Raw genomic sequence first — 14,507 nt, forward strand, 5'->3', positions numbered from 1 at the left:
GGCGACAGCAGCATTAAACATAACCATAGACGATTTAATCCAAGGGGGCTATTGGATCGCAGCGTCGCAGCCCAAGACATTTTAAATAACCGATATTCAGGCCACCGCCACTTCAAAATTAAGCGGTGTGGCGTCTATCTTTTGATGACGAAATAATATTCTCCATGTAACAAAATGTAAATTTAATTTGGCTCACTTACTTCACTCGCTCGCAAGATCAGGAACCAGGAAGTTCGTATTTGGTCAAAAGACGACAGCCCCTGGTGAAATTATGCCCCTATCATCAATTCAACTACAAGAAGAACAAAATGAGAGAAAGCACTGTTGTTGTTTTATGACCCTACATTCATTTATTTCCTACTTTCAGTTTTAAAAGAAGATAATCTTTGTGATTATCAACGTCTGTATTATATCTAAATTAAAAAATAAACCTTATCGGTCGGTTGGTTGAATTGAAACCCTGTGTCCTCCATCTTTAATCCAGAGATACGTGAGTTCCCTGGCTATACCTTGTACTCGTACCATATTATTATGTAACCCACTATCCAAGTGTGTGTACGACCATCCATCTGTACACCCTTCAAAGTGAGGTTAGGACTTGTTAATCACTTGTTAATTGTACTTTTTGCGAAGTGAACAAACACACAAACGTATTAGTAGTATTACGATCACACTTCGCCTTTGTCTTGTAAATTCCTTCCCTTTTCTGTCATGTTATGTATTTATTATTTTATACACTCAAATTGCTCAAATTCGGCTCAAATTGTTGTTTTTTCTGACGATTCCTTTTGCAGGATGCCCCATGATGGGTGATCTGAACCCATAGGGATACATCGCTTCGTCCAGGGGTGATTGCAACTTCGGCAAACCACCCATGAATGAATTCTTCTACTACACAAAAGACGCATGACCACACCTATTGCACACGATCAGGATTATTACTATAGGAATAAAGCACAAACTCCAGATGGTCTCCACAAACATGGAGCAGACAATGGTTATGAGTACGAGTATCCTGGAATCGGAACTCAACACTCCCGCCAAAAATTGCTATCGTCTCGTCATCTTCGGATCGTCCAAAGTGGGTAAGACATCCATCGTGAAGCGATTCCTGACGGGCGAGTTTATCGAGCAGTACACGCCGACGATCGAAGACTTTCACCGCAAGATCTACAAGATTCGAGGGGAGGTTTATCGATTGGATATTCTCGATACTTCGGGGAACAACCCTTTCCCTGCGATGAACCGGCTATCGATACTCACAGGTGAGTCATAATCAAATCGTCTGTCAAAGTCCTTTTCATCTAATCAGTCTTTAATCATCATTTTACAATAAATACCCCAAAAATTGTTGGGTAAAGGCGTATAGCTTTACACAATAGTGCATGTTTGTTAGGGTAATATCTTACCCAGAACTGGTAAGCTTTAACCCTTTATGGTATTTTATGCAATGTTGGGTTAATGTTTACCCATCGGAAAACCATGCTCTCTTTTTACCCGATTCGTTTTAGAGTGTGCGCTCGTAGAGACCTTCAATAACTTAAATCACGGGCCATCTCTATTCCGTACCAAACCTTCCCTATGTCATATTACATTATTTGACATTGTCCTGTTGGCACATTTTCTAAAGGTGGCGACGCACAACTCGAAACGAACGTTGGTTGTTTTTCGCAATCGTGTTTGTTGCTATTCATTTCTTTTGTGATTTTCTTTTTATGAAACATAACAGCTTGAATATTATTAGCTTACATAAGGATACTGTGGTATTGGTTGAATCTTGATTATTCATAAGAAGTATCTATACAACTTGATGAAAGAGAGTCTATTTTCTTGATCGTGTTATCACATTGATTCGCTCGGACTGCCTCCCCCCCCCCCCCCCCCCCCCACCTCTTGAAAAAGTTAGGCTATGCCGTGTTCAATATGCCCGTGTAGGCGGTTTTTAAGTGCAAAGACGTTATGTATTTCTTCGCATGCTATTAGGGACTTTTAGATTTACGTGGACTGATACGTGTGACGTCCATTCAAGGCAGTGCATTAAAAGGACGTCGACTGTAGCAATCCCCATTGTCTTCGTGCGAATCTAAAGTCCCTATTAAGACAAGGAATGAACAAGTTCCCGCCTTTCTCTTGTTATTCTATTGAAGTCTTCCCACCTTCAAAGAAGGACAATGAACCATGTAATTGACTTCAAACGTCAGACCTATCTCTCCTAATGAAACAAAAACAGCCTCAAGATCAACCGATTGTCGCGCTCAGACGATGAGAAACGGAAACACACTCAATGGAAAACAACGGATAGGGGCAGCATCGTAATATGATACAAGCTCGACATGAGATGCCCTTGCCACAGGGAGACACAACCAATGTTTTAATTATTCGCTTTTATTAACACCTTCAGGTTTTAAACTGAAGATATAGTCTGATGTAATAATCGGTCATGAGTACCGTACATCTTTTGCTTTATTCGATCCCCTGGTGTGATATTAATTTGCTCTACTTCTTTCTTCGAGTCCTTTTTTTTCTACCTCACTGCATGCGTCATAATATTTTATACTTTCTATGCGGGTTTTGAGTATGACCAGGAATCATAGGCTCGGAAGCTGATGTAGCATTTTATATTGAAGCTAACGAATTTTGAAATACGACGTTTCCACAAGAACTCGAAAAATAATTTGATATCATAACTGTATTACCCCAAATACGAGTCGAACTGACGACGTCTGAAATACCTATCAAACTATAACAAACGAAAAAAACAAAGACGACAACGTCACTTCAACGTTACTTTATCTAAAGCTTTAAGATCATGACGAATGCTTGCTTCTTAATTGCATCATCAAAGAAACTTGTTAGAAGTTCTTCTTTCTGTCCTGAATGATTAAATATAATAGTAAATTTGAAGCTTCTTTTCACTGGTTCAATTGTGAAATTTTAAATTTATAAAATAATTGTAGATATGACTACATCTTTCTTTAAACAACACACCCACAAATATTCAAAAGCACCGACACAGCGGTGAGTGCATGGGACTATATGCGGCCTATTGGACACCGCATCGCATCAAAGTTCTGTTCAAAGTTGTAAACTAGTTTGTAGTCTTTGTGAAAAGTCTGAGATTATTCAAGAGCATTATTTTGTGTATGACAATTCTACTTTGCCATTCTCTCACATATAGGTTCAAGAATAATGAGAAAACACGCATATTATTTTACACATTTAATAGAACTCAACTTCCTCTTTAACAATACATTTCCCCGGAAGCTCGGACAGGATATGTGTGGCGGATTTTGTCTGTATTGAAATCCCGATCCCTCAAGCATTAGTCATTTCCTTTTGTCCACCACGAATATTACATGTCATTTGTTCTCCAAGGAAATATCAGATGACAGAAATACAATCCGGAAAATGCGACTCACATTTTCAATGAAAATGTTCGAAAAGCCCCCGTGGTAAAGTAAATATTTTTAACAAAACTCGGATGGTGTTCCGTTCCATGCCCCGGACGAAAAGTTGTTTTATGATCATCCTCGAAGTCGAGATTATTGATTTCATTTCGAGTTATTATTTTCAGAAACACTTGTTTTTATCGAAGTTGCTTTGACATTTTTGTCTTTTTAAGGTATGTGAAATTATTTCTTCCACTGTAAACGTATACTGATTGATATCAACAGTTTCATATCTTACGCTGATTTCATTGTTTGTTCTTTATCAACATGTGTCGTTGGATTTATGGAAACAATATGATCCGAGAGCTATTTTAAGCATGCAAAACATGAAGCAAGAAACTATGAATTGATGATCTTCAAATTTAAGGTGTTACTCTTTCAAAGTCTGCGTTTATCATCTCCGATATGAGTTTGTAACGATTAGATACCTCTTACTCTTTCTTTTTCATCAAGTATTTTATGTCAATGATAACGCAGGTTTATCATCACCAGCAATCTTACATATTACTCTAAAGCATGGAAACGTTCGTAGAATCGTAATCGGGATTTCATCTCTACCACTGCATGCGAAACTTTATTGCGTTGAGGCCGTAGTGTATTGGGACGCAATATTATGAACGGAAGCTGCCAGCTTCTATTGAACGAACACCACACATGCCCAAGAAGAATTTTAGATATATTTAGAGCATTGTATGAGGAGCTGGTTTGTAGGACTGTGGAGAAAATAAGACAAATATCTGCAAAGGGAGGGGGTGGTATGCTCAATACACTCCCCAGTGATCCTCAGTAGGACAGAACGTGATATTTCCTCTAAACAGAGACGGCAAACTATTGTTGGCCAAGATAAAGTGGTTGTACTCAAATAGTCTGCTGATTCGGGCCCGCTGATCTAAGCTTTTAACTGAGTAGGGGTTCTCTGTAAAAGAACCATATAACTGTTCATTCGGGCGAGTCCTGATCATGGTCATGGATACTTTAAATTCCAAGTAGCCGCTTTTCATTCTCAATCTATTATTCAGCAAACGAGGAGCAGGAAAGAAGCCTAAATCTGAAAATCGCACATGTTTTGTGTGAGGTTATTTCACGCTTTGCGCATCCAGTAATCATTGGGACCGTTCAAGTCGTCCGCCGACGAAATCATTGCCACCTAGTGGTTTTATCGGGCAACATTACCCATCAAACACAGACCCACATATTTACACACACGCACACGCACGCGCTTCTATTCCCACATTGGGTAATATCTTTAGATACAAGGTATCTAAGCATTTAATTTCGAAATTATTGTGATAGTGTGCTTAATTATGCTTTTTATTTATTATGTATCAATTCGTTATGATTTTGGGCCGGAAATTTGAATATGCCTGACGAATGTTATAATTTATTAGATCTATAATAGCTGGGATCAATGTCAACAAAGGCAAAAATGTATTTAATTGCTCGATATTGATACCCTCTCTTGTATTTATGTGTGAAATGATCTTTTGTGGAATTTAATGACATCTTTGTATGACCGATTATTTATTTACTTTGATAACTTGTTGCTAGTACCATCTGTATATTCCCAGGACAATGCTGTCGGATAAAGCTGTTGTCTGTTTGATGATTTTGCTTGTTTGTAATGATATGTACCCGCTGTCTATTTTACAATTGTACTTCGTTATCTTTATGATGTAATCGCAGACACATGTACAGCCCAATTGATGTAACTTTCTCTTTATAAGTGAACATGCCTTCCTATACTTAATTCTCTCCTCTCTTCCTTTCACTATTTTTTCTTTCCTATCAACGTTCTGTTATATACAATGTAATTTTCATAATAATGTCTATAATGTTCTTTCGGTAACTGTGTTAATTTATTATGGGCGTTCCCAACTCAAGCTACGCTTTCCGGGTTTTCGCCTCCTTCCGTATCTGAATTAATTACTGTATACTCTATGTTGAAATAATTGTTCCATATATCATGTATATATACATTGTGTTTTATATTGTGCTGTTGAGAAGGAAATAAATGTTAATAAATACAAATACAAAATACAAACTTAAGGAAACTAATATTTCAATATTATCATATTTCAATTAAATACATTAACGTATGGAATACAGAATGAATAGGACTTGCCCTCATCACATTCTGTTATGAAGTGTCCATGCTATGAGATAAAAATGTTCGAACTGTCAGACTAAATTCATCATCCCTCTGGACGACTGCGAAGAATGGCGTAAGGACAAGCACGTTGACCCTCAGCGATGTGTGGTAACTCGAGAAATCACCTCTAAAGAATTGGAAAAGTAAGCGAAACAGTACCACCACGCCGGCCATCCATTCCCTAGTCGACATGTATCAGTTTATGAACTGCGTCCTTAGGTGACCATTCGGCATCATTTAAATGAGTAGATTCAACATCTTCAAACTTCGCCCCAAAGTGAGAAATCACCAGTCTCACGATCAACGTAGATTGGTATTGATTTAAGGAGACGTCAATCAAAACGGGAGGGCTGCATGGTGTTCGAATTGGATTGCAAAATTGCATTTCATCGTATTCCTTTGGTGTTTAGTTTACATGGAGAAATTGTCAATGAGAAATGGAGCAATGGAAAGAATCCCATTGTAAAATAAAACCTTTGATTATCCTCACTTGATAACGAATTGGAGTGTAAAGTGTATTATTTTGTATTTCTTTGGACTGGCTCTCAAGTAGAAAGCTATAAATATGTAAGAAGAAAAAAAATTTCATTTCAAAATAAAGCCTGTAATCACCCGACTTAGAATAATTTTAGAGTACAAGAGTTTATAACCAAAAATCCTTTTCCTAATAGACCTCCTTCAAACAATCCTGTAGACACTTAATATCGTACTTTCAGAGGGGAATAAGATTTAATGACAAATTCATTTTGTATATTTCATTTCAAAACTGAAAGTTTTCCTCTAGTAAATGTCATAGGGAGGCTCATCCCAGTGGCGGATCCAGGGGGACGGCGGGGGGGGGGGGCCGGGCCCCCCTTGAGAAAAAAAATAATGTAAAAACACGTGATTTTTACCTTTTGGGGGGTTGGGCCCCCCCCCCTGGCGCTCAAGGGGGGGGGGGTGCAATTTTTTAAATTTTCGAGGACCCCCCCCCCCCCAAAAAAAAAAATGTGCTCACTACCCCCCCCCCCCCCCCCCCCCCCCCCCCCCACTGAGCGATTTTCAAATTTTCGGGAGCAAAATAAAAAAAAGTTGGGCCCCCTCCCCTAAGAAATCTTGGATCCGCGCCTGGCTTATCTGTACAAATCTTGCTTAAATCTCCACATCATTGGAAATCGCCTCTAGCGTTGTTACTCTAATGAGATAACACGCACTTATTGCGGTTTAAATATTTCTTATTCCGCACGATATATCTCATTAATTATGCACACAGCGAGCAGATGATAAATAGCATTCTTAGCAACTCCATTGGCATACTTTTCCAATCCTTTTCAAAAGGACCCGGGGAAGCGTTGTAATGTGAATCAACGCTTGTATATTGTATGAGCAAATGATGATACATGTAAGCACAAGAATTACTGCAAAACTGCATTTGCGGTTTGGTGTTTCGAGAAAATTTCGCACAATGCAGTCATGTGTATGACACTTTGCAAACTAGAATGATCTCGTATTTCATTTTTTATTATTTTCTTAGATATACACGCATTCAAAACAGGTTCAATTACCTGAATGAAGATATTGTGGTAATTTTCTGATTTCTGTTCTTGTAGTTATACGGGAACAGGAAAACGCTACACGGCATCTCATAATCGCATTGAGACATACTTGAAATGTGGCATTGATTTGAAGAAAAATGATATGCGATATTATTATGCACACTTTTTTCTTGTGCATAATGTAATACACACTCATCGGGTGAATGTACTTTTATTGACAATGTTATGCACAAGAACGTACTATATCATCATCATCATCATCATCATTGTTATTAGTAATATTTTATATTGTGTGATAGTAGAATTGTTTTTTTTTCCGCCTTGTATTTTTCTGTGATTCCTGACAGTAGCCTAGTTAGGCTTCAATTTTTTTACATGATTTCTTTTGTTTAATAAAAAAAAAATGTAAAGTATGTGAGAACAAAAATTATGGTTGTTTTTATTATTATCATCAGCATCATCATCATCATCATCATTATTATTTTTGATAATGGTGACTGTTATCATTTGTTAGGGCGAATAGATCGATTATTTCTTGAGTATCTTATCTTTACATTGCATGATTGCAAAAAGCCCTATATATAGTATACTTGTTGTTTTAAATTCTCTTCAGAGGCAAACATGACAATTTCTCAACTTCAGGTTCCATATCTAATTCGCCCTACTGGTGTCCTGCTCTTTATCCTCCATCTCTGTAATTAATCTATACTCAGAAATTGTTTCCTAAATAGATCCGTGCACTGTTCTGTACAATATTTTGACGTCAGCACATTACATAATTCCCTCTACACGTATACAGAAATCTGTGTGCTTTCTAATACTCATCTTAGCTTTGAAAAAACATTGCCTGCGGCAATGAGAGCATCTTGCAAATCATCAATATCTTTCCATGAAACAAGATTTTGATGAGCAATTGCTTCCCTACATTACGCCTGAAAAGCAGCCGTTGGATACCACCCTTCCTTTACTAATGATACATGGTTACTTACCTATGATCCCAACCTCTGACCTTGACCTTGGCTTTGGGGGAAATCCCCTAGGATAAAGTTCTAAAGTGTCATTTGGTGTGGTGTTGTTTTATTTTTATTCAATGATTGGGGTTAGTTATCGAGCATTTTGTTGTAATCAATTTCCAGCCTTTAGCCTTTAAAATGAACAGAGAGATGCAGAAAGAAAGCAAGAGAAAGAGACGGATTTTAAAAAGGGTTGTGTGTCTTCTTTTAATTTTGCTCTTTTAAATTTCACCTTGCTGTAACATTTTGACTCAATGCTATAGCTCCCTTACTGATGAGCAGACGACAGGCACTTAATGACGTCACAATATGATCGATCTCCTTTCCTAACAGCACGCGCTCTATCTGAATTAGGTGTCACCGATATACATGTAAACCTTATTGATTGCACACAGCGAAACCGACCGTCCCAGGCACCAATCTAATCCAGTCGATTAAAGCACTAAAAGTGATTCCGAACACTGGTTTAGTGGCGATGATATCTTTTGGAGATAATTTCTGCACAACTTGAAAACGAATGTGCTATTGTGATACATGTATATATATCATTTAAGTTTTTAATAGTTCTTTATATTACCTTATTTGTATGCATTCACTTGTTAAGCTTTTAATATAGAAAGTAGACCCCTACATATTCTCAAACATGTATTTTAAGCAATGTACGAATTTATATTGGTATAACAATGTTCCGTGAACGACGAGCATAGGCTGATATAAGCTTTGGGAAATTCAAAAACATCTTTCCTTATTACAATGTTATTCTCCTTTATGATTCAAAGCAAATCCAATGATATTTTCATGTTTAACTCTTTTCTCTTTCTTTAAGTATCTCTGTTCGACATTAATATAGAAAACGTTATTGTACTTATACATGACTTCTTTTTTGAACGGTATTCAACTAGGTGTCAGTTGAACATGGTTCACTTACTGTCGGTAACGCCGATTGCGATTGATGTTTTGCCATGACTAGCCAAGAGTCATACAGGAGGCCTATTATTTTAAACCCTGGCTCTGTGCGGTCATTTCCTCGCCCCAGATTCCATATCGATGAAGTGGCGCCAACGCATGTTCAAAGGTTTATTGGGTTGCAGATGTCAGCATTATCCTTCGTTTTTTAAAATATATTTCTTACAGTTTATTGTAAACACCTGCAGGTGTAAAGCATCCGGGGACATTCATCTTAAAGGCACACTGTCCTACTTGTAGCCACTTGCTCCCTCTATATAGAAAACTTCCCCAATCGGTGCCTGTTGGTCCCCCATGATCCTCTTTTTCTTATGTTAAAGTTACTATGTCCCATTTGCAGGCCAAAAAAAAGAAAAATTTTAATTCCAACTGCATTTGAAAGATAATACTAATTTAGAACTTCCCTAAAAAAGGTGGGGCTTGAAAATGTCTTCAAGTGGGAAAATAACGACTATTAGTTGTTGAATCGACTTTAGGGCTATAGAGCCCAAAAGTAATAGTCTTGATTTTCAGACAATTGTACCGAATGGTCATACGTTTTATGCTGCGCAAAGATTCAATCAGTTTAATCTTGGCCATCACAAGAAGTGGGTTATTGATGTAGACAAATGATAATGTACCCTTTACAAATCTTTTCATGTATGCTATTACCAAAGAAGAAAAAAGCCAGTCAGTCACTCAATAGTGTCTGACAGTGAAGTATAGCAAGTAAACGGGTTTCCTTGCATAATTTGAATATTAGGACACTGCTAATGTTTAAATTTCACAGATAGGACATACTTGACATATTCATAATTCCTGCAAAGTTCTACAGCATTTGAGGTTGGCTGCAAAAGGGACATAGTACCTTTAAATGAGAGCTGAGTTAATGAGTCACAGTGACCTCGCTGGCTCGCTGGGTGGTCTAATCCCTTCTAGCTGAAGTAGTAAAGCCTGTCTTTAAACCATTTCGTCTGTTCAGAGCCAGAAGGGCGTTAACACCGAGTTAAAGCATGCGTATTAAATGCCCTTCTGGCTCCATACAGGAGGTTTCATCTCTGGTTTGGTCGCCTATAGGGATTGTATTGACCTGATTCAATTAGTGGTGTTGCATAGTCTGTCATCAGAATCATACATTTATGTAGGACGGGACAGATCATGCCGCCAAATTGTGATATGTGATGTTCATTAGTAAGACGACACATTAATGTATCGGTCACACCGCTAAGCCTACTCCAAACCGACGCCCAACATCGACCTGTTCTTTGATAATTATATTCAGGGTAATGCAATCGTTTCTTCTGGGCCCCATTGCATAAAACTTACCATTGATGGTAACTTTGCCATCAATGGTAACTACCATGGTAACAGGGCTTAACAGCCAATCAATATCAAGGTTTTCATGTTAGTTACCGTTGATAGCAAAGTCACCATCAATGGTAAGTTTTGTGCAACGGTGCCAGAAGTCTCTTGTCGGTCTCCATTGTGTAACTGGGGTATCATATTATTCGACAACCAAATACATATAACTTAATATCGTCATGAATGATGCGAAACGTCCGGTGTGTATTCCTCCTTCCTACTTGCTTCTTGAAGTCAATACCTAGTATATAGATACAGTCTAGAGAAAATACGAAGTGTTTGGTGTCACTGCCTTTAATACAGACCCTCTTGAACTCAATTGCGCACCGAGAGCAATAGTGTAACCGGACGCTTAATTTGTGGTACTTCATATTTCCCGTTCGGCCAAGACATCAAAACATCCATTATGACGGAGGGCGACATCGGGATAATGTTCCAGCTGGTTATTCCCATCGGATTTCTCTCCATGTCACAACCCCTTTCTATTCAACAGACTATAGGGGTCCGTTCTCATTCTACAATGATTTCTCGCGTCTCATTCCATTTCACCAGCTACCGTTGCGCATAACCCAAATTTTCCTCATTAACCCATTTTAGAACGTAGCTTCGATGACAAAATTATAGCTATAAAGAACAGTGGGACTAGATTACCAATCGATTAGCCTCCTTTGCATCTTTTACAGTTAATAAAGATGGACTATTAATCTTTACAGCCCACGTTCCTTAGGGATTTTTGTTGTAGATATCTTGAATAATAAATGACTTCTTTCGGATCCCTAGATTTCTTGAGACACAGTTATAATGAGGTGAGAGTCGCATTCAACTTAATAAACTTAAAAGAAAATAACTATCAGTATTCTTTATTAATTATTAATTTTTTTAAGAAGATATTTTCTGTTTCATAGTATACCAAGCCATAGACAAATTCCCCTTTTGGTACCTGATTTAAAGGACAATAGCTTTTGTGATTTTCGTCACCACTACGGTCATCAAGACTATCGTCATCCTTTACCTGCCCTTTAACATAGTGGGTAAACCGTCCAACCAGGAAGATGGAAAGTGAGAACTTAACGATTATCCTAGAAAGATGTTTCGCAGAAGGAACAGTCCATTAGAACGCGATGCAATCAAATATATACCTGTAAGGTATGATACTCTAATACCCCTCGCACATGGGCCGACCTTTACCCTCACGGCCTCCACTTACGACAAGTAAGTCGGAGATTTGATGACGGTGTGGGCTCGCAAATTGGCGTGTAGGATAATTAAATTACTTAAGTCTGAAACACGTTGATATAAAAAGCATGAAACCTGACTAATTATCCCCATAGCATGTATGCATGGATATGAGGTTCAGGCGCGACAGAGAGGTGTAAAGACAATTGAATTGACGGTCGGCCTACACGGGTAACATAAGAAGTCGATAACTCTGTTGAGACATTGGTATGACTGTTTTGTTTTCTGTCAGTACAATATTTGGCACTCATTTTGATAGGCAACTATGAGTAGTGTTGATCGGCAAAGGTATTTTGCAATGAGTTATTACAAAGCGATAATCAATCAATAGGTTTCCAAGGTAAATTTAATCTTTTGGGATTTATCCCATTTGTACAAAGTTGTGTTTTATACAACTGCAAATAAACACTTACTGGTGTACATTTATATATTCTATATGATATGTAAATGTATGTAAATCTTTTGAATTCATCATTGCGCTCAAGGTTACTTATTTTTTCTCTGAGTGACTATGACGTAGATTGGAGAGAGCTTATCTCTGTAGAGGTATGATTTTTTTTCCATCCAACTTTTAGCTATGAATTGTTATTTTACAGTTTCAATTTTGTCGCTGCTAGTTTTCATTCAATTTCAAAAGCACAAATTACAAACTCATATTTTTAAAGCAATCACTGGATTCAACACTTTTCAAAGTGAGTGCATATTGTAATCACGATGCTTTTAAACCTTGAATGATACAATCATGCCAGGGTGATAATTCCTTCATATTTTTGTTTTTTAAACCAACCTATAACATAAAACGAAAGAATATTATTTATTATTATTATATTATTTGCATGGGTTATAGTCGTTACTTCGTCCTATGTGTGTGATTTACCAGAACACACTCGAGGTGTCCGATAAAGACAATAACAAAGATATCTGCATTGAAAGAATATGCCTAGCTAGCTACATCAAATATTAGATATGTTAACAAAAGTGTTCTTCAGTTACATCACCCAGGGTAATTAGAATTTGAATAATAAAAGTTAGGTTCGAGGACAAAATTGACGATCGGGTAACTTTATCCGTTGCATATGTATGCATTCGTAATTTAAGTAGTAGTTATTGTATCTTTCAAACGTCCTGGCGGTAAGGGATAGCCCCGCCTCCTCAATTCTTTCTCGGAAAGGTTAGGACACTTCATTAGGGAGTAGCATCTTGTCGATGACCCTGGCGCTGTTAGTCGACATCGAGGCCAGTTTCGCTCGCCAGAATTTTCGCCTCGTTGTCGACTAAGGACTCCAACAGCGCCGAGGCCATCAACAAGAGGCTAATTAGGGAGCGGCGTGTGAGGAAATCTCACCGTGCGAATAAAGATGAAGACTCAACAAACCGGTGATATACAGCCCGACCTAAACATTACTCCGCCTACTTAGTGCCATTAATATCAGTTGGCATGGATAATATGCTCACGGAAGAGAAGGAATATCCTATCTTTAACCTGGCTCTATCACGTAGATGAAGAAAAAAAAACGTCTTTCATCGCGGGCGTCGATCTTAGGAGGAAAAGGGGTGCAGTTGCCCCCACCCCACCATTTGTGTGTTCTGTCTCATTTCCAAGGTGATTAGGAACTCCAGGAATAAGAACTATGTCGGTAATTAATAAGACCGTTAATAAAGAATAGGAAACAATGTTGAAGTATTTCTTTTGAACTACCCCCATTACGTTAATGAAGTTGATTGGCTTTGCGAGGTTGTTCGCAATAAAATTTAAAAAAAGCTCACTTGCTTTCCCCAAGTGTCACTCTTAAAATAAAGTGAAATGGTGGACATGTAACTGCATCGTGAAAAATTTAGGTTAACAGTTCTAAACTATTTCTGGTCACATTTTTGATAAGGGGATTTTAAGAGCAATCTTTTTCATGTACATTGCGAGAAGCACTAAACACGCATATGGGTATATGGGACTACACACGTGTGGCATCAAATTTAGGTTAACAGTTCTAAACTATTTCTGGTCACATTTTTGATAAGGGGATTTTAAGAGCAATCTTTTTCATGTACATTGCGAGAAGCACTAAACACGCATATGGGTATATGGGACTACACACGTGTGGCATCAAATTTAGGTTAACAGTTCTAAACTTTTTCTGGTCACATTTTTGATAAGGGGATTTTAAGAGCAATCTTTTTCATGTACATTGCGAGAAGCACTAAACACGCATAATTATATGGGTATATGGGACGGCACACGTGTGGCATCAAATTTAGGTTAACAGTTTTTAACTATTTCTGGTCACATTAATGTTGTGATAAGGGGAATTTAAGAGCAATCTCTTTCATGTACATTGCCAATATATTCTTACGTAAATGAATTGGAGTCTTGAGGAAGCTCACTAGTTACATTTCACTTTTACCTCGAGTCCTCGACTCAACCTTCTCTATAACGATTCGAAAAATATTGCGACGGAGTGTTGGCAGAACATGGAATTAATGTCAAGTCGTACGTTAGATTGATAAATGGGTCACACTAAGAGCCAGAAGCTGATGTAGAATGGTACTCTCGAACATTGCAGACAGTGAAAAGGGCTTGTATAAATCCATCATCTCTTCTCTCTCTCTCTCTCTCTCTCCCTCTCTCCCTCTCTCACTCCCTCGTTTATGTTCTCACTTGCTCTTTCTTTCTGTCTTGTTTACTTTCTATCTATTGCTCCTTTCTCATCCGTTCTCTCTGTTTCTCTCGGATCATATCTTTTGCTTCTGTCGCTATCTCTCTCTTTCTCTCTCTCTCCCGTTTATGTATGTTATCACTCGCTCTTTCTCTTCTTTACTTTCT

At 37.9% G+C, this 14,507-nt stretch overlaps 1 protein-coding gene across 1 annotated transcript in view; it reads left to right on the top strand.

Annotated features, from left to right (window-relative positions):
• The first annotated feature begins 796 nt into the window (after positions 1-796).
• LOC574758 (dexamethasone-induced Ras-related protein 1) overlaps positions 797-14,507 on the top strand; it is a 47,526-nt gene continuing 33,815 nt past the window's right edge. The window contains exon 1 of the mRNA XM_775142.5: positions 797-1,265. Within this exon, the coding sequence (XP_780235.3) occupies positions 968-1,265 (298 nt within the window). The 5' untranslated portion in view covers positions 797-967. The remainder of the gene's footprint in view (positions 1,266-14,507) is intronic.

This window comes from Strongylocentrotus purpuratus, unplaced genomic scaffold (assembly GCF_000002235.5).
Source record: "Strongylocentrotus purpuratus isolate Spur 01 unplaced genomic scaffold, Spur_5.0 spur5_scaffold_14, whole genome shotgun sequence".
Classification (NCBI taxonomy): domain Eukaryota; kingdom Metazoa; phylum Echinodermata; class Echinoidea; order Camarodonta; family Strongylocentrotidae; genus Strongylocentrotus; species Strongylocentrotus purpuratus.